This window comes from Semicossyphus pulcher, unplaced genomic scaffold (assembly GCF_022749685.1).
Source record: "Semicossyphus pulcher isolate SPU_LCO1_2020_fin unplaced genomic scaffold, fSemPul1.0.p SCAF_11, whole genome shotgun sequence".
NCBI lineage: Eukaryota > Metazoa > Chordata > Actinopteri > Labriformes > Labridae > Semicossyphus > Semicossyphus pulcher.
This window is the reverse complement of record NW_027211615.1, coordinates 12,321,769-12,347,131: the sequence shown is the minus strand read 5'-3', so window position 1 is coordinate 12,347,131 and position 25,363 is coordinate 12,321,769. Positions and strand designations below refer to the sequence as shown.

General features: G+C 42.8%; 1 protein-coding gene across 2 annotated transcripts in view; it reads right to left on the bottom strand.

The window, feature by feature from the left end:
• The window catches only part of usta (uronyl 2-sulfotransferase a), a 62,913-nt gene that overhangs the window by 11,517 nt on the left and 26,033 nt on the right, over positions 1-25,363 (bottom strand). Inside the window, exons 1-3 of one of the 2 annotated variants that reach the window (XM_069657280.1) lie at positions 22,918-23,011; positions 12,401-12,444; positions 6,891-7,046 (exon numbers count right to left, since the gene is read on the bottom strand). In XM_069657280.1, coding sequence (XP_069513381.1) covers positions 6,891-7,046; positions 12,401-12,444; positions 22,918-23,002 — 285 coding nt within the window. In that variant the 5' untranslated portion in view covers positions 23,003-23,011. Of the gene's footprint in view, positions 1-6,890; positions 7,047-12,400; positions 12,445-22,917; positions 23,012-25,363 lie in introns of those variants that run through there. The other variant, XM_069657279.1, reaches the window with a different exon arrangement.

The following is a 25,363-nucleotide window of genomic DNA, read 5'->3' as shown; positions in this document are numbered from 1 at the left end:
TCATCCAACTGTGGAACCACCTTGATTCAATTTGCAGAATCTTCCTCCACAGACTGACCTCACCGCAGTTTCCAACCTCTGCCTTTTCTGCACAACAATATCATTGTTTTGTACATCTTACAACATTCATCACTGGAAATCTAATTCAACCTCTGTCCTGCTCAGGAAGGCCAACATTTTTAAAGCAATTATTCAAAGTTTCTTCGTCTTCCTCTGCTGCTATGAAAGATAAGAAAACAGCCCAAAGGCTTTCCAGTTCTGCGTGGAGAGGCAGGCTCGCAGTAGCCAAAACAAACTTGGACATGTCACAGTAGTGCCATATACAGTTTAGCCCTTGCTTGAGCTTTCTAAACAAGTCACATAAATAGCTCCATATTGGAATAACTCTGTGTGCGAGATCCACTTAGCGTGACTAACTCCACTGTACTGCTGTTCTTTTCTAGCTAACACCACTGCTGGTCTGGTGGTGTGTAGCGACGATATGCTACTGCACCATGCATGACACAAGCTGTTTCTAGACAGTTCCTTTTTCCTGATGTTAACAAAATGCGACAGCCCTATCTGCCGAGCATCCCATGCTCCATGCTGCCTTGACCAACAAGACGGCGTCAGTATTACATAGACAAGGATGTGATCCCTCACTGGCTTCTGAATTTTTGTGCTAATTGGGACAGGAAACCATGGTGGAGGTACTGCTCATGTGATTTGAAACTGGTATTTCACGGTTGTGGGTGTTTGCTTTGTCCCTCCAGCAACTGTATGACCTAAGCCATCTGTTTTAAAGGGATATGGAGATACAGAGAGCAACCGTTTTGCCCTCCAAAGCTGACAGCAGGTGGTAGGCAGGGAAAGTTTAAAGGCCTGGACACACAGGTAAGCACAAAGAAGAGATAAAGTCCATGTCTACATGACTAGTTGAAACAAGGATGTTTAAAAAGGTGTGCTAAATGAACAGCAGAACAAACCAAATGGGGAAATTAATGAGTCTGTCCGCCATCCAGACAGGAACACACTGACCAAGGACATGACACGTTATCTTCAGGGTAAAACCTTTTAAGCTTTTGAAGCGCTTTAAGCTACATGCTAACATCTGTCTGCTAACATTCTCACAGTGACAAAGTGAGCATGTTGTGCTGATGTTTAGCTAGCAATGTAATCTTAGTTTAAAATGTTAGCATGCTAACATTTGCTAACTAGCACTAACACAGTTTAGGGTTCGGCTTTGGAAGGCATTTCATGAGAAATACTGTTCAGTTATTATGAATTCATGTTGAAGAATTTCACCTTTTGTCCAGATTACAGCGCTTAATGGAAAGTGCAGTTCATCCTGAGGGTTAAGTGACTATCGGCACAAATTTTCACAGCAAACCATCTGATACATGGTGAGGAATTAAGTCAGCACAAAAGTGGTGGATCAGCCGACCACGCCGTTAGCATCGCCAAAAAGCTTTCCACAGTACTGCTTTAATGACGTTCTACATGTGCCAAAGAATCACTGAACATCTAGGCTGAAGGTAGAAGTGGGGGTGGGAGATTTAAAGAACTGCAGACATCTGGCTTGATGCAGAACACATGGAAAACTGAATATACACTGATCAGCCATAACATTATGACCACCTGCCTAATATTGCCCTGACCTGTCGAGGCATGGACTCCACAAGGTGTGCTGAGGTATCTGGCACCAAGACGTTAGCAGCAGATCCTTTAAGTCCTGTACGTTGCGAGGTGGGGCCTCCATGGATCGGACTTGTTTGTCTAGCACATCCTACAGACGCTCGATTGGACTGAGATCTGGGGAATTTGGAGGCCAAGTCAACACCTTGAACTCGTCGTGTTCCTCAAACCATTCCTGAACCATGTTTGAAGAGTGACGCATTATCCTGCTGAGAGAGGCCACCGCCATCAGGGAATACTGTTTCCATGAAAGAGTGTACTAGGTCTTCCACAATGTTTAGGTAGGTGGTACATGTCAAAGTAACATCCACATGAATCAGCAGAACATTGCCCAAAGCGTCACACTGCCTCCTTCTTCTTCTGCCTTCTCAATTAGGTTCTTGTCAAAGTCGCTCACATCCTCACGCTTGCCCATTTTTCCTGCTTCCAACCCATCAACTTCGAGGACAAAATGTTCACTTGAGCCCTAACATATCCCACCCACTTATAATGAGATAATCGGTGTTATTCACTAGACCTGTCAGTGGTCATAATGCTATGGCTGATCGGCGTATCTAAAAAATAGTAAGGGACCATTGGTGAGGTAATAAGAACATAAAACTGTAACTGGTCAATAAATTTAGGGGCCAGCTTGACACTCCATTTTTTCAGCACTCAATTCAAGGTGTTGTTTATCCACTCGGATAAAAGAGAAACTGTGTGAGCTACATCTAAGTGCTATAAATGGATTTTCCTTTGTTTCGTGAATCTAAAGCTTAACTCCATAAGGTCGTAAATGAGACAGAACATGCAGACGTAAAATATATTCTGCAGCAGTAATCAAAGTTTTAATTTTCACATTTTACAGCAGCAGAGATCGTTATAAAGTGGAAGCAGAGTGAGTGGAAATGTACTGAGTTTATAGAGGAGAGGGAGGGTGTGAAGCCTGAATCTGACTGGGGCCTCAGATTAGCTGCTCTGTGTACATAAACAAGTATACATATTACTGTTGCTATCCAAACAGTGCTGCTATGATGTAAGAGGTGCCTACACATAGTTTATAAGAGCGGGACATTCACACAGCTCCTCAGCTGATCAATGCGCTCTGTCAGGAAGTCTTTATAAAACAAGAGATTCAGTCTGTTAATCTTTTAAATTCTGCTATAAAAAAAAAAGGTGATTTCCCAGGAAAAATAGTGCCCTCTTTGACTATAAGTCCAAACCAATTAGCCCAGAGCTAACCTCTGATGTCCCCTCCCCCACAACCTGGTTAATGTGCGGACCCTGAACACATTTGGCACATTTGGTGAGTTTGTGTATTTGAGTGTGTGTGTTGTTCGACCATCCCTGTCTGGCCAGAACCCCCCCCTGCCCTCCTCTCATTTAGCAGTGAGAGCTGCAGGGAGACGGAGGGGAAAGTGGAGGACAGTCTGAGATTCCAGGCATACCTGCAACCCCATAGACCCCCGGCCCCACCCCCTCCTCCTTCCTGAGCCCCCGTGGCGTCCACACAGGGCTCATCAGGGGAAACGGAGGCAGAGCCAAAAACCACAGAGAGCTCAAAACTGCTGCCCTGCCTTCACCTCGGTTCAATTTGTCTTTGTCTCTTTGTATCGGGATTCAAAGACTAAAGGCGCCGAAATAATCCCAGCTGTGGCGGGAAAAATATCCTTACGCTGTATACAGGAAGTGAGAGCTTTACTTCAAAACAACTGACTGCTTACATTTAGGATATTACGGTATAATTTTTTCCTTCCCAATACGAATTATGATACTTAGACTTGCGTATTGGCCGATACCAAGTACCCTCCAATACCAAAAGATACATATCATTGGTGTAATAGAACATTTTTTAAGCTTGATTAGCATTAAATTCTTTGCTAGCAGAATTGGCTAGCATGTTATGGTATCTGATTTGTGCATTAACTAACATACTTGCTGAAACCTGGTACATGTTAGGCTATATTGGAGGCCGATACTGACACTGGAATGTTGGTATCGGTATCGGAACAACTTCACTTAATACACTGCTGTGTTAAATACTTGATTCTGATTGGTCAATTACCGCATTTTGAGGTCTGTTATATCTCAATAGCAGACTGTTGCTATGAAGAACAGACCGTGGCTAGGTATACGGCTCTAATCACACAATCCGGAGGACTAACTGTAATCACATCAATCCACCGAAAGAAGTCTGGAGAATTTGACGCTGGTCTGTTTACAAAGGCTGTAAACTACACATAATCCCTGACTTACATAACAAAGTAAATCAAAAGTGTTAGAAAGAACTTCAAATCAACTTCTTCTCGCACCCAATCCAATTCCCTGGAAGTGCCCAAAGGCAAACTGTTGCTACTTAGATACTACTAGAGAATAACTATTTACAATCTGTGTTTGTACTGAGGCCAGACACTCCTCTGTGTTTGCGCATCTGCGGCTATGTGATGCAGAAACACAAGGTTTGTGGCTGCAGAGCATCTGTCTGCCTGTTAATGTGTTCAGTAAGCGCGGAGGAAACAGAATCCCACATGAACGCAGACTCGCTCACAATAAAGATTCTGTCTTTCTGTTTCTGGAGGCATTTAAGGAACACTTTTTTTTTTCCAGGAAACCTCTCTCTCTCTCCCGCTCTGTACCGAAAGGGACAGACGGGTCACTATACGCCTTAAATCTGCAAAAGCTCTGCAAAAGTTCCAGACATGTAAGGCACCTTCACTTTTTGGCAAAAGCCACGCACAGGGCATCAACTGTGGGCAAACGCATTAGCGGACTACGGGGAGAGCCAGCTGGAAGAGGGTCCGAAACACTGCAGCGACGAGCCAGAACCACAACTGATGAGACCAGCATCGCTAAACTTAGGCGGCGCGCGTCTGGATCTGCATAAATCAACACACACAGGCGGAGAAACGCACACAAAAACGGGGACAAACTTTCACACCAGCACAGACGTACACTCATAAAGAGACTCGCTTGCACAGACGGAAGAATGCGCACACTCGAAACATTCACAGAGATGTTTTATACCCTTCGAATTAATGAATCTGATGGTGTTCGGCCTCTGTGTGCGCGGAGAGAGTTTGATGAATGGGCAAACAAGTCGCTGTTTCAATATTGGCTTTACATTTGCATCGAATCGGTCAGTAATGGTTTTACATATTTAGCATCTGCTGACCGTTCACGAGTGGTTTCGCAGTTCCTTATTCCTTAAAGGCTGCTGTCAATAACGTCATGAGAGGAAGTGAGTCATCGCTGTAATCCTCCCACGAGAACACACAAGGTTAACGCACCCTCTCACCCTTGCACTGCTTCTGAGGAACTAAAAGCTGCATTCACTTGACCTGCAAATTATTCCTCTTTTTATATCTGCGTCAATAAAGGTCAAAGGTCAACGACAGAGCTGGAAGCGAAGGAATTTTTTTTAAGTGCGAGTTAAAGGTACAGGGATTTTAAGGATTTAGTTTAAGGATTTTTTTTCAAAATAAAAGCACGAAACACTCCTTCCACCTCAGGATTGATGTTAATGGCATTTCAGTACAGTTGCTAGTTGCTCTCATGGGAGCCTGAATCCATTCATCTGGTAATGGGTCGAGCCTCTGCGCGCTACCCTGCCAAAATAAGAGCTTGTTTTGGAACTAAAGTTTGGAGTCATGTTTGCAACACAGTGCCCAGTAAATCTGATCCTAAAGTAGCTGGAAAATCTTTTATTTAGCTAATTTATTTGTGTTGTGTATCAAAATGAAACATTTCAGGGGGTTTGTGGTAAACACAAGAAAGATTTTTAGTGTTTCATAACAAAAAAATCAGCTCCATTTAGATCTGCTTCCTGCACACAAGCATTCGCACTGGCATCCCCGCTGGCACAGGGCAGCACGTCTCGGTGTCTAAAAGGCTGCGGTTTCTTAAACGAAAGCAGTTTTTCCTCTGTAAATCCAGCGCTCATGTCCTCCAGATATTTCAGGAAATAATAAAAAGAGATTCCCTGTTCTTGAGCCTTGTTCTCACACTGAATGAAAGACAAACAGTGACTGAGCTGCTGCTGCTGCTTTTCTGCTCGCTGCAACCACACAGTTACGTGCAGAATATGAAACCAGTCAGTTTCTCCCACAAATACATGAAGTGCTACATACCTAACGGGATGCTGTGTGTGTGTCTTTAATGACTTGAAAACAGCAGTTTTGTTGTAACAGGCTCTTTATCCATCCATTCATTATTTATACCTCTTATCCTGCTCAGGGTCGCAGGGGCTGGAGCCTATCCCAGCTGTCATTGGAGGAGAGGCGGGGTACACGCTGGACTGATTGCCAATCAATCACAGGGCTGACACAGAGTGACAGACAACATTTCACACTCACAGGCACACTTTTAGAATCACCAGTGAATCTAACGAGCATGTCTTTGGACTGTTGGAGGAAGCCGGAGTACCTGGAGGGAACCCACACATGCACGGGGAGAACATGCAGAAAGATCCACTTCGTCCAAACCGGGGTTCAAATCAGGAACCTTCTAGCTGTGAGGTTGCAGCAATAACCCCTGCACCACTTTAATGAAAGTAAAATTATTCAGGCCTGTGCGATGATGAATGCACAACGTAGAGGCCTCAGAAGTGGGATTTTGAAAGCCTGGGTCCCACAGGGGGCTGATACGATCAATAATAGGTTCATTTCAGTATTGTTGAAATTTCCAAATGCTCACAGCAACATTTAAAATTCAAGAATTCAAGAAGAACAAAATAAAGATTAAAAATGCGAGAGCTGCAGCTAACAAACAGACTCTTGTGATCATATTTGAAGTTGTTTGGAGATGTGAAAGAGGCTGAGTTGGGCTGTTTGTAATATTGAAACTAAATGGGAAACATAAGGGATTTTTTATTTACAGGACAGCTGAAGACAGATGGGAAATATTGGAAGAAGAGAGTGGGGGGGGACATGCAGAAAAGGGCCGAGGGCGGGAGTCAAACCTGCGGCTGCTGCGTCGAAAGCTGTCGCCTCTTTACATGGGGCGCCTGCCGACTGACTGAGCTAAACCACATCCACAAAAGGAGACTTTTTAAAGCTTTATTCACACAAATCTATCAAATTACTTGAGCGTCTTACTACAAAACTCGTTTCTTCTTCTCCCTTCTTAACTGTAATTTTGTAACAATGAATTATTCACCTGCCAACCAAACATATATATCATATGACCTCTGACCCCTCTCTTTCTTAGATCCACCCTCCTCTGCATCTGGTTTCTCTTACCTGTTCATGTTTGGTGAGGCGTGTTTTATTGTGGATGTCTGAGGAGACCAGGTTGAACTGATGCTTCTCAGCCAGTAACCTCAGCAGGATGACGACCGTCCGGCTGCCGCACTTCCCCACGCGGTTATACACCACCTGGGAGGGGAACGGGAGCACCTGCAAACACACACAAAGGTAAAAGGAAAAGTGTGTTCATTATTCTGACTGGTCGCTTTATTATGTTAAAGCTGTAAAGAAGAAGTGTGAAATGTGAGACAAAGTGGAGAAAAATTGCAGAAATTCATCAAACCCTGCCTAGATTCTCTCCCCTCATTTTCTCTGACCTTTGACCCCTCTTTCTCACATGTACTCTCCCTGGGGCTGGACTCAATTGACCCCTGCAACATATTCCCTTTCAGCTAGGAAACACACACTACACTACACACACACACACACACACACACACACACACAGAGTGCATGCTTTCATCTTCTCTCCTCACATGCTTTTTCCTCCACTGAACCCAATGAGTCAGAGATTCTGCCGATTTCTCCGCAAAGCGACACTGACGCAACTTTTTAGTGTTTCACAACTAACACACACTCACTCACACACACAAGCCACAGCATACGCACATACGAAACCACATGACTCACCAATTAAACAAGTAGCTCAGCCATGAATCACAGACACAAATGAAGTGGAATTGAGAGAGTGTAAACTGTTGTCTCTGTGGCAGGAGTGCAGGCCGACATGCAGATTGAAACTGATTCAAGCACAAGGGCAGCAAGAATGCACTACTTTGGCAATTATCCCCGAGGGCCTGCGAGGTTTACACAAGCGGCCCCTTAAGAATGAACGCAACCCCAGCAAATTCAGCAAGGAGGAGAAGAGTGACAGAAAATCGGGGGCACTTAAAGGAATCAAGGGAAGAAGACAGGTCACTTTAAAGACATCTGGAATGATCTTCCACCACAGAAAAAGGACACAGATCATTACTATGTTGCCTTCTATAACCTCATATAAAGCCTTCCTGTGAATCCGACATAGCAAAACACAGAAACATAAATTCCTGTCGGCATTCCCAGTCTGGAATGGTGATTGTGTTCCCCCTGTGGTGCTTTCTGGATATCTGACAGATTGTGTGTTTGGAAGCGGAAACTAGTTTATCGACTCAGGAGGGACTAGTTTACGCACAACTTGGCTTGTTTTACACTTTTCTGAACCACTGACTGTTACCAGACAAATCCGAGCCCCACTCTTTCTTCCTCTTCTCTCCATATTGACATGAGATCATGATTTCAGTAAATCTGAGTGCTCATCAGCTCTGCTGCTGCAGACACCACAGAGCTCAGTGTGGCGAAACACGCACACACTTCAGATCCAAGGAGAAAGACAAAGTCAAAGTAAAGTAGCAGCATGATTAACGGTAAAGGAGTCAAAAACAGGAAATGACAGATGGAAAGAGGATCCTTTCTGATTCCATGTTACTGCTTGATTTTCCCAGAATCATGACACATTGCTGGATGTCATAAGTGATTGAACCAGTTCGACACAATGTGAAAGTAAGAACCGTGGGTAGATTCGCCCCAGGAGAAGGGAGGGTACACCTGAAAAACAATTCACAGGTGCTGCTTGTGCTTAAACAAGCTTATACAAGCATTGTTGACAGGCGTGCTTCAGCTTCAGTCACTTACTGTAAAACCATCCCATACATCAGACGACAAAGTTGGTCAATGGTAGAAATGTTACGTGTTTTGGAAAATACAGTTGTATTTAGTGAGAGCTTTTCAAAATAAAACAGGCAGGTCATACAAATTATACGGTTTTTAAAGGACATACAGTGGATGTTAAAAAATAAGAAAATATTATAAAAGATTATTTTAAAAGGTTATTAAAAAAATGTGTAAGTAAATAATTTTTAAAAGGCATTTAAAAATAAAAAATATTTAAAAAGATTAAGACAAGATGTAAAAAAATTTTTTAAAATAATTTTAAAAATATAAAAAAATATTTAAAAAATAAAAGATTGAAAAGGATTATTAAAAAAATATATAATTTAAGAAGACAATACTTTTAAGAAAATATTTTTAAAAGATATAAAAAAAAATAAGACCTTTTTTTAAAGAAAAATATTAAAAATAAGAATTCAAAAAAGATAATGGGGAAAATATGTTTTTTAAATGATTAAAAAAAGATGTGAAAAATAAGAAAATAAAAGACATCAAATTAAATTAAAATAATAAAAAAATCGCACAAAAACACAATGGCTTTCTGATAAAAGCACGTTTTAAAAGAGGAATCATTTGAGCGGATGTAAGACGTTTCTCTTGGACAGTGGTCTCACATTCCTCCGTGTTTGCCCCCAGCTCATCACAATAATAATGGATAAAGAACATGCAGTGTTGTGCAGGACACCATTTCCCCGCTGATATGATGACAGATGACTGTGTCCGACCTCTAACAGCCTGGTATTGTATAACCAAAGAATAACACAACAGATGCTATCAAAAGTCCAGATCAGGCACTGACAGCACTGAAAGGGCAACCTTTCACTCTGTGCTATTGTCCTTCCCACTCTGTAGGTTTCTGATGCACGCTGTGAGAAATGTTGCTCGTAACGATTCTGTCAATAGTCAATCCACGCTGTAAAAAAAAGTATTATGTAACAGGCCTTTTTTTATTCGACCTGACTGCTCCTGCTCCTGAGAGTCAGCCTGTTGTTGTGGTATTTACAGCTCTGAGGAGATGAATCCTGCACCTTTCCTCTCTCACACGCTCCCCCTTCCTCTTTCTCTTTCTTTTCTCACACTCGGCCCACACATGGCCCCTCCGAACGCTGTTCTGAGCGATTCAGAAGTGACACTGGTTCAACACATACATTATCCTCCCTGAACAGACATTTCTACAAAGAATGAGCATAACTCTTACAGCACGTTTGAGAACATGTCCTGGTTTGCAACATGTCAGGACCCCGCGTACACACTCATCCGTCTTCCAGGAGTTCTTGGAAAGCCACACCTGTCCAAGGCACAGTAGAAAATCCTCACTACTTCCTGTTTTTAACGATCTATCCATTCATCTCCACTCCCGCCCGGAGAATACGTTAGGGAGTCTCTCTGCTGATGTTTATGTGGATTAAGATGAATTGATTTTCAATGAGTGAGAGGAAATGGAAACAACCGTTTCTCCAGATATAAATGCGTTTGTTGCTTAACCAATAACTAGTCAAAGCTGCCTGAAAATTTACAGTGGAAGAAGAAGAATATAAACGGTTTTCTTTCAGTTTAATTGCAGTAAAAATTAGGACAAAACATGCTGGAAGAGTGCTCATAAAGTCTTTTTTAGCAACACATGTGACATGTGAGGAAGGGGGCATTCTTGTCATGCTTCCACACACATGAAGACTCATAACTCTACTCTGAGAGCTGTGTGGTTTTTCCATACGCTCTCATTTAGATCAAACTTTCAAATCCATTCCTAATCTCTCCCTATATTTACCAGAACCTCAGCTTTCTATGTGCACATGCCATAAGATTGATCTCAGCTGCAGCGGGACGTCAAAAAAACGCTAATGTGCGACGTGGCTGACTGACACGGCATTAGTGATGTGTGTATGTTATATGAGACGACGACAGATATGGAATCAATCACAGTGAGCGGCTAATGTATAACGACTGTCAGGCTTGTCTAAGAAAGCTGTGTGGGGGCGCTGGTTTAGCTCAGCCGGTGTAGAGCAGGCGCTCCATGTACAGAGGCTACAGTCCTCATCGTACTGTTCGCAGGCTCGACTCTCGGTCTGCCGATCATTTGGTGCATGCTCCCCCCACTCTCTCCTCCCCACATTTCCTGTCTCTCTTCAGCTGTCCTATCAATAAAGGCAAAAGCCTAATAAATAATCTTTAAAAAAAGAAGGCTATGCGGATTTAAAAAAGCCTATAAAGCTGCTGAATTTCAAGTCACACAGCCAGAAGGACAGGAAATGTGAGAGAAAAGTTAATCTATTTAAACTTTGGGAACTTGACGAGGCTTCAAAATAAAAGACTTACCTGATTTCAGGTTTTTCTTACACAACGGCATCAACAAAATTTTTAAATATTATTTCCATATGCGAACAAATATGTATCAATCAAGCAAAAAACGACTAAGGATTAGATTAATTAGCATGTTTTTCACAATAAAAGTACCCCATTCAAACGTTTATAAATTCACTATCCCATCTTCAAATCCCTTTTAGTTTCTTTGGGCGTTTCCTGCATTATCTCTGACTGATAGTCGATGCTGGGGTCGATAGTTCTTCAAAGTGCATTATTTATAAGATAGAAGCATTTTATAAGCCCTGCATAGTGTCTGCAGCTCCTCCTGTCAGGCTGCGTGGAGGCCCGATGAGCTCCACCAGTCTCCCAAAAGGGCAGAGAGTAAATCTTTATTTATGAAGTACCACACGCTTATGACTAAACTTGCTTTGTGTATTATTATTTAAAGTCTTTATCAGTGTTTTCTGTTAACTGGAGACTTTCCAGGCCATTAAAATGCCACTGTTCTGTGTCAAACTGAATTGCACAGCTCTTTTGTTTAATTAGTCCAATATTCAGAATGGTTCACAAGAGCCTCAGGAAACTCTCCAGCTGAAACTCTCTCCAATGGGATATAATGAAAACGTATTGTGATTTATGAGACTTAATTAGCATTGCATTCCTGCAGGCCTTTATAAAGTTGAAAGCTTGGCATTAAACCAACTGTAAGTATAAAATTAACTGGCATTGTGAGCCTGTTATGAGTAAGACATGACGTTTTTTCAAAATAAAAGCTGCAATAACCAAATCCCAACACCCTCTCTGCAGCGAGCCGCAGTTTCTCTCACATAAATAACACTCACACATTTATCTGCATGACACACGCACTGTGGTTGCCAGGTTTGGCTCAGTGGCCAGAACCGGCTTCTCAAAGTAAACATACAACTCACAAACAAAACCCAGATGTGACCGAACTGTTCAGCTGCTCACATCAGCGACAAACAAACCTGTAACCAAACCAGATTAAGCCAAGCTACGTGCTAACACAACCAACTGGCTCTATCAGAATGTAAAAGGAGATAAAAATGATGAGGAAGGGTATTAAATGAGGTGACAATGAGGTTGTGATGGATTAAAGGTGGAGATAATGAACAGACGGGCGGGAAGAAAGAAGTTGGCAGGGGGAGAGAAAGAGCGAGCGCAGAGGAGAGATAGTCATGCAGACATGCAGCTGGATGAATACAAGGCCCCTGTGTAACGCTCAGAGCATTACTGTAGCACTGAAGCCAGGTCTAGTTGGTATTTAGAGGGAGTTTGCACGCAGCCCCTTCCCACAGACTGAACCCTTATCCTGACTGGACTGAACTGGCTTGGAAACGCAGGGCAGCACATCAGAGAGAGAGAGAGAGAGAGAGGGTGAGAGAGAGAGAGGTCAGGGAGAAATGAAAGGACAAAAAGGTGAAGATTGGAAGATAAAAAGGAGACGGGGTGAAAAAGATGGAGAGAAAGACTTACTCTTGGAGCAGGAGGTCCGTGGTCATCCAGATAAGTGGATTCACCTGCAAAGACAAGAAGGAATACATGTTAGGATTCCACACTTCGAACTATCCCAAGGTCTAATAAAAGACACCAGAAGGCTCCAACATCAAAGCATCCAACACAGCTACTTTAAATCTGCATAAAGAATCAAGAATTTGAACTTTGTGTTTCCAGCGTGAGATCCCCAAAGACCCTGAGAATCGTGTCTGAGCATCTAAGCGAGACAGCAATGTTAGCGTCAAACTATACACCACATTCAACAAAGCAGCAGAGTCCAAAGAATCACCAAGTAGAAAGTATCATGTCTGCTTATCGGTGATGAAAACATGTACGGTCCATTAAAGACACACTGGATGAGCTGACACATTGGTTGCCCCAAAGCCGAAGAACAGGGCTGTTTTTATTGGCTCTTGGCCTGCCTCTTTCAAGACAGCAATAAAGGGGTTAAAAAAATGGTGGCTTTTGATTTCTCCCATGTCACCCAAGGAGCAACTGTGCCGAACGCCTTGTAATTAATTCATTTTTTAGTATTTAATAACAATACCATGGGAATGAGTCGTAAAACAAGCCAATTTAAATGCCATTTAAGTGAAATATCAAGAGGTCTCATTTTTGTAAACAATCTTGTATACCTTATGCAGTGCGTTAAACCTGTATTCTTTTTAATGGCCAGTAGGGGGCGACGGCGCTAGTTGTAAAAATAAGTCAGCTTGTACGGAACAAGGTTAGAGAACGACTTGATTTATTACAGCAGTGAATAAGCAGTTTACGTTCTTAACCGCTAGTTGAACATCTTCTTCAATACATCACAATGTTTATTTAGTAAATAATGGTCCCATTTGAAGTTAAAGAATCGTGATATTATCGTTATCGTGGGCCACGTATTGCGTATCGTATCGTGAGTGGCCCTGTGATTCCCACCCCTGATATTTACCACATCTTCCAAATATGCTCAACAGTCAAGAAACAAATGGGTGACATCGCGGTTGCTTCGTCCATTGTTTTGCCAGTCTGTGTTTGACATGAAGTCATCGTTGTTTTCTATTTGTTTCCACATAAATGAGATTCATTCAACTTCTCGAATCTGATCTGAATTAAGTCGTTACCACTTGGCAACCAGGACAGAGACGAGCCATGTGTATCCACCATGTCTTCCAAATGTGGTCACTAATGGTTCCAAAACAACAAGATGGCGACGGCCAAAATGCTAAATTTGTGGCTTCAAATTGGAGTCCACAAATCAGTGGGTGATTTCACAGTCGTTACGTCCATTTTTTTATACAGTTGGCGTGAAATCATCCTTGCTCTTGTGTGCACATAAATAACAACAGGTGGCATTTCACTTCACAGCCTGCCTCAACACATCAACGCCATCCCCTGCCACGGCCACCGTCACTCTTCTGCATTCATTCAGAAGATGACGAGAGCAACAACCTCTTTACACAGTGTATCAAACACTGTGAAGCTGTTTTATCAGGACACAAAGGAGCTCATTCAAAGCCTCCCACACTGACAGTCTGTGGCTGCATTTCCCTCCAAAATCCAGGCCCTGGCTTCAGCCCGGCCTTTCCATCCCGGCGCGCAGAGACTCATCGCTTCACATCACACATACAACATTCAGATGTTTCGCCCCGCAGAAAGATTGAAGACAAATTGGAGAGAGCGACGGGGGAATGAAGCTATTGAGAGAAGAAATATTACACGAGAGAACAATCTCTCCTTGTGCGTCTGAAATGTGATCCGACAGACGAGGATGAAAATAGCGAGAAATGAAGCGTGAACACACACCACGGTTCATCGCCAGCCAAGGTTTCCTACTTGGCACCCACTTAGAGATGTTATTATACAGTGTGCTTGTTCTGGGAGTGTATTGGAGGACTTTGTAAGTACTGTTTATAGTAAAGATGGTGGTGTGTAAGATATGAGTAATTAGTCTTACAATGAGATCAAATGTGGATCTGTTTGGCTTTGTTACAATATCACACACACACCAGAGTGAGTGTATAGAAGCTGCTGGCCTCCTGTGTTATTGCGGCTCATTAATCCATCAGGCGTATAAACACTGACACAGCTGCACCCGTAAGACTTTTATCTTTGCATCTGTTTTTGTCTCTTTTTCGCGACTTTACACACTTTTTCAGAGGAATTCTGAGGGAGGCGCGTGTTCTCCGAGGCATTTGAGGTCACGGCACCGCGGGTTTGCAAGCAGGCCGACATCTCTGTTCCTTCCTCTGTCATCCATCACAGGCGAGCTAACCCCTCCCACCCCCACGACCTCCAACCCCCTCCCCTCCTCTCCCCGCCTGTCTCCCGTGTGTGCTTCTCATTAGCGTTTTTTTTGGGATAGGGGGATTTGGAACTAATTTTTTCCAGGGCACGAGGCTCGTAAAAGGCTGACAGCTGCCCTGCGCCCCCACCACCCACTGAGAGGGAAATGAACTTAAAGAGCCACTGTACGGTGCACTGTACTCATCGACCCCATTGTCCTGTGGTCCACTGTGAGAGTCAGCGAGGAGGACGGAGACGTTCATGGGACTCTTTTGGCTCGACTTCCCTTCCAAAACAGAACGACCTTTCTGAGGACACATCGAATAATTTGTGTGAAAACTGTGATTTCACAAACAACATACATCACGTTAATGATCGAGCTTCAGATGGGATTTCGCTAACCTCAAACAGAACCATGGCTAGCTTTGTGCTAAGCTGAATTAGCATACAGTCATCGTATTGATCTCTGCAGCTAACAACCAAAAAACCCAATATGTATTTATTTACCAAACTGTTTCATTTTGTTTGTACTTGTTTGAAAGTAAAACAGCTGGTGAAGAGGTGTGTCAATGTGGATCTGGAAAAGGGATAAAGAAGGCCTCTATTCATCTTCATCGTGAGCTAAATACTTTCAAACAACAACAGAACTTCAGTTCTGGTTCCTGCTAAACAACTGTGAACAATTTAAGCTGGTGATCTTTTAGTTCATTACAATCCATCCAGAACACCAAGTCAGATAAGACGGCGATCTCCAGCATCATTAAGACACCGAAGGAGGCAATATCCGTCTGAAGACTGGTCCTGAATCTCTCTGGAGACTTGTAATATTTAGACTAAAGTGGGGTACACACTACAACAGGGGTGGCCAACCCTGCTCCTGGAGAGCTACCTTCCTGCATGTTTTAGGTTTCTCCGCACTCTAACACACCTGATTTGAATGATCTGCTCGTTATCAACCAACTGAAGCATCCCAGGGGACCTAAAACATGCAGGAAGGTAGCTCTCCAGGAGCAGGGTTGGCCACCCCTGCAGTACAAGATAATCAGGCCGATTTTAGGCCTGATTCACCCCTTCTGGCAAAGTCCACACTTTTTGATGGTTCTAAAGATTCTCCTGTGGTGTGAGCAGGCACATGCGCAGATAGGACCCAAGGGGGGCTTGAGCCCCTGCCCTTGTCTCCCCAGAGTCATATATCAAGACAGAAATGTTAAGTAGTATCCACGAAACATATGCCTTATCAATTTCGGAAGTACACATAGCTTATTGAAGAATGACAAGTGATGTCTGTGTGAATTTCTGTTGTAGACAGGGTGATACAATCTGTAGAGCATGAACCATGCCACATTGAGGAAGTGTACATACTGGAAAGGTACGATCTGTTTGAATACCATTAAATTGCATCCGTCCAAACTGTATTTTTCAAAGAAACCACTAATCTAATGAGACTGAATTAGTCTAAACAATTGAACATGAAAACATCTGTGGTTTCTTTGTGGAATAATGTGGTTCAGTAGAATATAAACACTTCCCATGTTATCAACATAATGCGTGATTATGGATGGCCAAGGTGTGACAACATCAGGGTGGGAATTAGTGCATGTTGGTGGGCCCTTTTTTTTTGCCTGAGCCCCAACCCCCAAAATGTCTGTGCACGGCCCTGGGTGTGAGGTTTGTGAAGAGGGATTTTACTTTCTTCAATATGCTCGGACGAAGGTCAGGCTGCCTCGATTTCAAATCGTAAATATTAAACATATTCAGTATTCACGATCTGATATCCTGTTGAGTGGGGGGAACCCCGAAGACAGCCGAGCACGCACTCTGTGGATTGTCATGTGGAAGGAAACAATAGCCAATTGGGAAGCAAGCTGACAACATAACATGTACAGCACATGTTCACGGCGTCTCCACAACTTTACCATATTTTTGCTATCATCGCTAATTCTTCCTGGCCGTCGTCTGCCATTTTTGTTTACTCTAAAGTTGCGTTTGACTGCGAGAGATTTGGCGAGATTTCCAGTTTGAAGAGTGTGGACTCTGGTTGTTGGTGGATGGAATCTGTTCGTGTGTGGTGTGCTGTTTTGGTCATATCGTTGCTCTCCACACACAATAGGAACAAAACTGTTACAATAACCGTTATCATAGTCCTCATGTGTGGGGTCTCTCACATTTTCAACATCTGTTAAGATTTTAAAAATCTTGTAGTGTGGGCCAGGCCAAAGGAGTGCTGAAGCTGTTGTGACCCAGTACCTTTCTCAAGCACTTCATGTTGGCTTACCTTTCTCGCCTATCCCCATGTTGGTAGTAATAATACATAATTAGGGTCATGGATGGTCAAGTGGAGAAATTACTGGGTATGAAAGGTCAAAGGGCTCACTTAGGAAGTGAAGAAAGAATTCACAAATCAAACCGAGGTCAATGTCCGCTTTGAACCCATCCTCATGTTTACCCTTTGTATTATGTGTGTCTCAGTGTATGTGTGTGTGAGTGAGTGAAGGAGAAACTAACTGGACTGCCAGTATGCATAGGCATGTAGCTAAATGGTTAATTGGATTACTGTGTCACAAGATCCATGGACGGGCCTCTGGCTAAGAGCAGCTGCAGAACCATTCCTGAGTACAATTATCTAATCAATACGGCGAGATGGGAAACGTAAATCAGTGGTGCGTTCAAGTTTTAATCAGTGAATTGTAAAACAGTCTATATATTACACAGATACGTCTTAAAAACTCTTCAGAAGACGGCTTTAGTATCGTTGTATATAATCGAAGCCATTTAAGGTTGACAAATTAAATGCTACAGCAGATTTCCAAAGATATTTGTCTTCTCTAAATTTAGAGAAATTGTGCGACTAATAAAAGTAACATCTGCACAACAAGACGTCTACAAAAATCAACACGTTTGATGATTTCTGAACACATGAAAGCAATACAAGTTAAAAGTGAGTACAGTGCATGTTCAAGCTGAGGTATAAAGCAATGTGATTTATTTGGCGGAACAAAATGAGGAACTCTGTGAAGCTGATTGATGTCATAAATGTTATTTTCCGCATGAATCACAAAAGGATCTGATTAATGGGAATCTGGAGGAGGGACCAAAACTCAATAATTTCCCCACATATTTCGAAAACGAAAGTAACTCAAACTAGAGCAAAACATGATCAAACATCTGCAGACTCACTATGACTCCTGAATTCACGTAAGCTGCTGCTGCCCTTATCCAGGAACATGTAGAGGCACATTACCACCTACATCAGTCACCTCATTAGATGAGTTAATATCTTTCTACGGGAAAATAAATAGTCATTTGATCGTTCTCATTCGTGCTTGTCGTTATATTTGTGGCTCAGTCTCAAGAAGGTGATGGTGCCTACAAAGATGTTTTGCTTGGCTTTAGGGACTTTTAGGTTAAAGGGAAAAAAAAAAAGTTCCACTTTGCTCACTTCCTGTTGTTGTAGCCCAGCTGTCAGTACAATGTCGGAGTAAGTAGTAAGCAGTAATTATACGTCATTTCATGCAGTAGCCATCCCTTAGCCGTGGCTGCTGTAAGTCCTTTTTATTTCCGACAACGTGGAAATAATTATTTCCAACAAGGTGCTGCAGTGGTTAGCGCTGTCGCCTCACAGCTTAAATATTCCTGGTTCAAATCCCGGTCCACTCTCTGTGGAGTTTACATGTTCTCTCCGTGCGTGCGTGGGTTCCTCCTGAGCACTCTGGCTTCCTCCTCCCTCCTTGTTAGGTTAATGGGTGAGTCAAAGGGCGGGTTCACACCAGCCTTCTTTGAGGGGGGGGCGAGGAAATAGAAATATGGGTTTTCAAACTGTTCAGTGAAAAACTAAACATTAAAGTCTGCGATCATGTTGGGTGTGATGGGCTCTTCTCATTTCTCAGTTTGTACCTCCTCGAGTCCTTTCCTCGACTCCTCTCCTCGCGTCTTAGTCCCTCACACCAGTGATGCGAGCGGGGAGGCGAGGAAGAGACGCGAGGAGAGAGGAGTCGAGGCAACAGACATTTAACAACATGATACATCCCTGCTTCACAGCCGTCATTTAAAAGCGTCGTCAATTAAATGTGATGTGTGGCACAGCTGCATCATCTGTTACAGCCGGCTGTTTTTTATGATCTCTGTCAGCAGAACAGTGTTTATGACAAGTTACTTTTAATTCACTTCACAACGTGGCATAATGTGACAAGAATGTACCGATGTCATACATGTTTATTTTTTAATTTAACACACACACATAAGAGGTACATTTATTATAATCCTCAAGCAGAACTACGTGGCACCAACAATCGTGCCCACAGATATTAACTGTCCAGTGTCACGTGAGCACACAGCCGTGTGATCCAGCAGCAACAATAAGTAGATAAACATTTACAGCTGACCTTTCTCTGATGGTCAGCACACAGAACTTTAATAAACATGAGATCCTGTCCGGACCTGATGGCGTGTCTGCAGATTTAAATAATTAATGAGTTACCTGCTGTGCCTCGCGCTAAAATGTTATCTTTTGTTTCTGCTCAAAAACAGTCAATACATGAACATCAGGCTGTGGAAGCTTAAAATAAAAAAGTCCACACCTACACCTGTCCTTATTTTGTAGGAGACAATTTGTCTTCTGGTTTTGATGAAGAAATAGCAACAAGTGGACATGCTGTGGGTTAGTCTGGTGTGCACTCTGTTAAATGTGAGACACGCCGCGGAGAATACCTGCTCACACGGAACAGGTGTCCCAGAGATATGCAACAAAAGGCTCCTGCCGTGGTTTGTATACTCCAGCTGTGTTTCACGCCTCTTTTTACGTCACAGGTGCCGAAAAGACTTCCGCAAAGGATACACCGGTGTATCCTTGCTCATAGCTCCTCCGGCAAGCCTCCTCGATCCTCTCTCCTCGAGATGCATTTTATGAATTGAGACATCCTTCAAGACGGCGTGCTGAGATCGATTTCCGGGTCACAGGCCGGAGGACCGAGGAGCGAGCAGATGAGGAGGCACAAAATAGAGAAATGAGAAACGCCTATGGTTTACTTCAGGGAGTTTTCCCAAGTGAACCATTCTGACCAATCAGGGAGCAGTTTCCTCGCGCATCAAAATTTTTAGTTGCATGGATGGCTTTCCAACAAGGGAATCTCTTGTCAGTAAGCAAAAAAACAAGAGGAGACATGTTAAAATAGTTTGAAAAAATTGATTGAAATTGAAAATTACTGTACTGTATCTCTACATTTATACAGGAATAACCCATCAGGCTGTATCCGTATCATCCCAGAACAAGTCCCTCAGGCTCTGGAATTTTCCTCTTTGGTGTTGGCCTGCATCAGGAATGCTACAGTAAGTTTGGGAATTTCATAAACATGTATTTAGAGCATAGACCATTTCATTTGCTTTGTGAAATTGGCGACCTGTCTAAGTAGAGCTTAGGAAAAGAACACATCCCAGAATAGGCCGAGGAGGGAGCGGAAAACCACACAGGAATGGCTGCTTCGCCGAAGTTAAGGGGCCTTTTTTCGCTTCGCTTTGGGACGCGACTCGGAGCAGAGATGGAAGGTTAAAGAGCTGAAGTGCTGGAATGTTCTACAAGTATGTGAAATCAGATTACAGGTTATACAGACTGAAGACTGAACTTTCACATCCTTAACCACATCCTGTTGTAGATTCTGTGTCTTCTGCAGATGAAAACAAGAGAACGAAAGATGTTTGCTTGCTTCTGATTGTGTTAAAGATCTGTAGAGGATATCTTTTGAACTAATCGGTCAACAATTGCATAAATCCGTCTTTGCGAAGCTGCAAAAACCCACCCAGTGACATCTAGACACGTCTGTGGTTACACACCATGCTAAACATTCGTGCCAGAATAGAAAGCAAACAGAGTATATGGCTTAAATACATGCTTTCCTGTGCGTGTTTGTCTGTGAAATGTGTGTGCGTGTGTGTGGTCACCTAACCCTTTGATTTGGAGTGTGGGAGTGGCCCTCCATTAGCGCGACCCATCCACCTAATTACAGACGGGAGTAAAGCTTAAGGGTCAGGGTCTCCACCCACTACACTCTCCTCCACGTCTCAGTTACCCGAGAATCAACAATGGTCGGGCAGCCTTGTGGAATAAAAACAAAGTCTGTGCCACTGCTGTGTTCAGAAAAACCTGCTGAAAAGACTAATTTGTGGAGTTTTTGGTCCCCTAAAATTTAGGTTACTGAAATGGAAACATGCATTCACACATACATACAGATGTGCAGGGGTTTCAGGAAGACTGTCAGCATGTCATTTGTGGCCAAAGTTGTTGCCAGTGTATGACCAAGTCGTACCACGAAACTATTGCCCCAGAGCTGCGTTTATAGCCCAACACCCAGAACTCAAAAATAAAACATGTACTTTTTGGAACAAGAAAAATCAAAGTGTAATCATTTCCAACACGTCTGTTCTACTTCTGAGAAGAGGAAACAGAAATGACTCATGTAATTATGAGGAAACAATCTTTGAGAATGCCTGTGTCATTTTAAAAATAGTCAACGGGTAAGCTAGTGCTGTAGTTGACGGAGAACAAATCCTCCATGTTCTGTCAGACAACTGTTGATCACAGTTATCACCTTTCTTTTAAAGATCAGGATGAAAACACTGATAACATTCTTATGTTTGCATGCTGAAGACGAAGCAGGTGCCAGGAGTGGTTTTGCGTTGCTTAGCTTAGCAAAGAACCTGGAAAGCGCTAACTGCTAGCCTGGCTGCGTCCAAACATAAAAACAGCACCTCTGAAGTTTAGTTATTAGCTTTAGAAGTGCTGGAAGGCAGGCTCTAGCTGTTACCCCTTGTTTCCTGTCTTTATGCTAAGCTAATCTAATCGTGTCTTAGCTTAGCATTGCATAGGGACTGGAACCAGCGATAAATTACTTGCATGGCTATAAACGAAAGTTAAAAAAATTCTGTCAACCAACAACTGTAAAGCTAACTTATTGCCTCCAGATGTGCTTATAGGCAGACTTTAACTGCTTACTATCTTTAAGCTCGGCTAAGCTAAGCTAATTGACAGCTGTTTGTAGTTTCATATTTAGCACATACACATGAAAAAAGTATTGATTGGAGAAAGTTCTGGATGGAAAATAGGCAGAGTCAGGGAAATGGAGGAAAGACAAAAAGTACAATATGAAGGACTGACTTCAGGGTGACAGTTAGCGTGTCACTTGTGGGCACAGGTCGCTGCATAGTATGACAGAGACGTAGCACAAAAAATAAAAAAATGAAACTGGAACTTTTTGGAACAAGAAAAATCAAAGCTTAATCGTTTCCAAAGCGTCTGTTCTGCTTCTAAAAAGAGGAATGACTCATGTATTTAGGAGGAAATCATCCTGCGTCTTTGTGTTTCAAAAATAGTCAAAAGATAAGCTAGCTCTGTAGCTGACAGAGATGCCACATGACAGCCCGACAGCATTCATAATTGACACCCAAAAGTCATGAACTAATTTGAATGAAATCACGCATGTTTATTCAGATAACAGTTGATCAGCTCTGTAAATAGCCACCGGTGCATTTCAGAATAAAGCAGTCATCACTCTCAAATAACCATGAGTACATTTCTCACGTGGCAAACAAACCTTACCTCGGCTGTGCCATTTGATGTATCAAAATTTGAGGAAGCAGTCGATGGGACTGAATGCAGCCGAGGAAAGTGAATCAAGTGCGTCAGTGCACACATGAGGAGTAGTAGAGCATCACCTGCTTAAAACCCAAAGGCTGCACTGCTCCTGAACGCATCGTCTCCGGGAAAAGAAGATTTCCATCACTTTCAGAATCATATTTCAAAGCACAGAGCAGCTACTGCTCTCCAGGTGCACATAACACGGTGTGTTTACAGTGCTAGCAATTATATATCGTTGAGATAAGTACATCTAAAATCACTGTTTGGGCCACTGTGACTTCACCTTTTCGTCTGGAAACAAGAAATAAAGAAATGAGCCATGAAGTATACACTTTGTAGGGAGGCTAATGGATGTGACACCACCGAGTATAAATACAATAAGTAGTGACTCATCAGCTAGTGAGGCAGTGATGCAAACGCTCCTCAATTTGATATCCAGTGGGTGACCATGAGAGAGAATTAAACGCCACAAACAGAAAGAATTGCTTTTCAAAGGATGTGATTCTGTGAGGGATTTCCAGTGAACTTCATGCTCTGTCAGCTAAATCTGCTCAACGAGTCACTTCCCGTTCAGAGTGCTGGTGCAGTTTGTACGTACCTCGTCTGGCCTTGTTGACATGAGGGCACGACACCAGCTGTCTTGCTAGCCTGTCCTTATGGATAAAGAGCCTGCCGGCGGCCATTTTGACTGACCAGTGATTTTCCCCACACACCCCTACAAAAGAAGTCAAATGGAGGGGTCCTTTTAAGTCTTACTTTTAGATTTAAAAGGAAAATTGTGAAATAAACAACATGTACTGGGGCGGGGGGGAAATTCACATATAAAAATGATTAGCTAAAGATGCTAAGTAAAGCAAAGGAAGAGCAGTGTGTTGATAGAGCTATATATTTTGAATAAAACTACACATTATCCCGTCAGAGAGAAGAAATATGCCTCGAAAATAAAATGTCAAAATCTCTGTAATTTCTGAACAAATATAAATAATGGCGAACGTTTGTACAACAACAAAAACAACAGCAGCAGTTCAACTTTAGCAGCCAACTCATTAAAACCGACCACAACTGGGCAACCGCTAGGCCGCTGCTCGCAAAACACACGCCAGATGTGGAAATGCACCATGTGTAAATGGGCCGGGGACCCACAGCTACACACAACCACCACTGGCAACGTCTGTGTCGTGCACACGAGGAAGTGGAACGGAAACGTATGGTTTTCGTGAGTAAATCAAGTGTAGTTGTTGTGAGGTGTTGCGCAATTAGATCCAACGAGATGTTCTCGCTCTGTAAACACACGATTGCGTCTGTCATCTTGATCAGGCGTCTTTGTATGCATAAGAAACAGTGATACAAATAAACAAACAGTGAATGCATCTCACTCAACACTATGAGCATGTTTTTTCAAAATAAAATGACAGGGAACTTTTACTGTAACAATATTTAACTTACTACTAAAGAATAGGCCGAGGAGAGAGCCCATCTAACTACAAGTCTGAGTTGTGGGGGCCGTTAAAAGCCGTGTGGTAGGGTAGATCGTATTGGCTTAGGGGTAGGGTTACCCCCTACCCTAGTCTTAATCCCCCATCTTCCTTGTTCTAGGCCCGGACAGGGCACCTCACCCTGGCTCTGCCTTCCCCGTCTCCTACTGTCGCTATGTTTCTCTTTTGTGCTTAATGCATTATTATACTTTGTCAGTACCTGGAGCTCACATGGCAGAGCCTGCGTCTGTTGAAGTTGGCAATGCTTGGGTTGCGGTGACCACTAAGAGTCATATGGTAGGTTAATTATAAGTATTGGGATGAGGGCATAACTGAGCGCTTATCCTTATCATTAGGGCACAAGTATCTTGTGTTTTATTCAATAACTACGGTGGCTACAGAAGGCCCTGCCTGAGTAAAAGAAGCTGGAAAAACACCCTACTTTAATTGTTTGTTTACGATACAGCTCCCTTGACCCTGAACCTCAACCACAAATTTCAGTTTCAGAAAGAATCTCTCTTCCTCTTTCTTCTGTTTTTTTGCTGCACTGCCTTGTTTATGACTGAAGCCTGTCCCTGTTTTTCCTGTTATATGTTAGTGGTTATCCTTATGGTTGACATGTGGATCCCAGTCCCATTCAGGAATGCGATATTCTTGAGAGCTGTCACAACTCTCCGTAATGAACTGTCACATTTTTAATCCTCCAGCTGAAGCAGAATATTTCCCAAAAAAAACTGCCTTGCACGTGTTGACTTCTAACTGGTAACCATTAAAGAAGAAACAGGCACGGGATTTGGAGACAAACCAATTCTTCATGACAATGTGGACTAAAAAACAGCCGATTGTGGGAACTCTAAACAAGATACTCCCTTGTTTAAGATTTCAGTGGTGATTGTGCTGAGTCACAAACGAGGCATGCTAAAGATAAATCTGGAAACAAACAAAGAAATGGATGCGCACTCACGCCCGGCCGCCCAATCATCACCAAACCATATATTTTTAGATCGGATGGTTAACCATATCTTAACATCTACTTTGTGCTCTGTCATGATGTGGTTCTTTTTCTGCCTCCACTGTGAGCAAACTAAAAAGCAACCATTGAGAACACTAAGGGCTAAAAACTCCTGCTGTTACATGCCAGGAATCATTGCTTTACATGTTAAACTGTCCAACACGGGTACAAAATGGTGCATGAGTCTTAAACCTGCAGTGATTTCTCCAACTGTGATTTCACACCGCGCGTCAGCTATCTGCTTGCTTTAGGTTTCACGCTTGAAAGTGCATGTAGCCACTGTAATCTGGAAGACTTGCTATGTGCTCTATCACACACACAGCTAGCTCTAACCCCACAGCCAAGGACACACTTGTGAAACAGACACACATGTGAAACACATCTGTGAGGAGCCTGAATAAGAGTTCAAAGCAGTGAATCAGAATAGAAAGGAACAGTTTGACAATTTGGGAAACACACTTAGCTGTCTTATTATGAAAACATTGATACCATCCTCCTGTTTGTGTGCTAAATACAAAGCTTTAGCGAGGAGACACTCAGCTCAGCTTAGCGTAGCC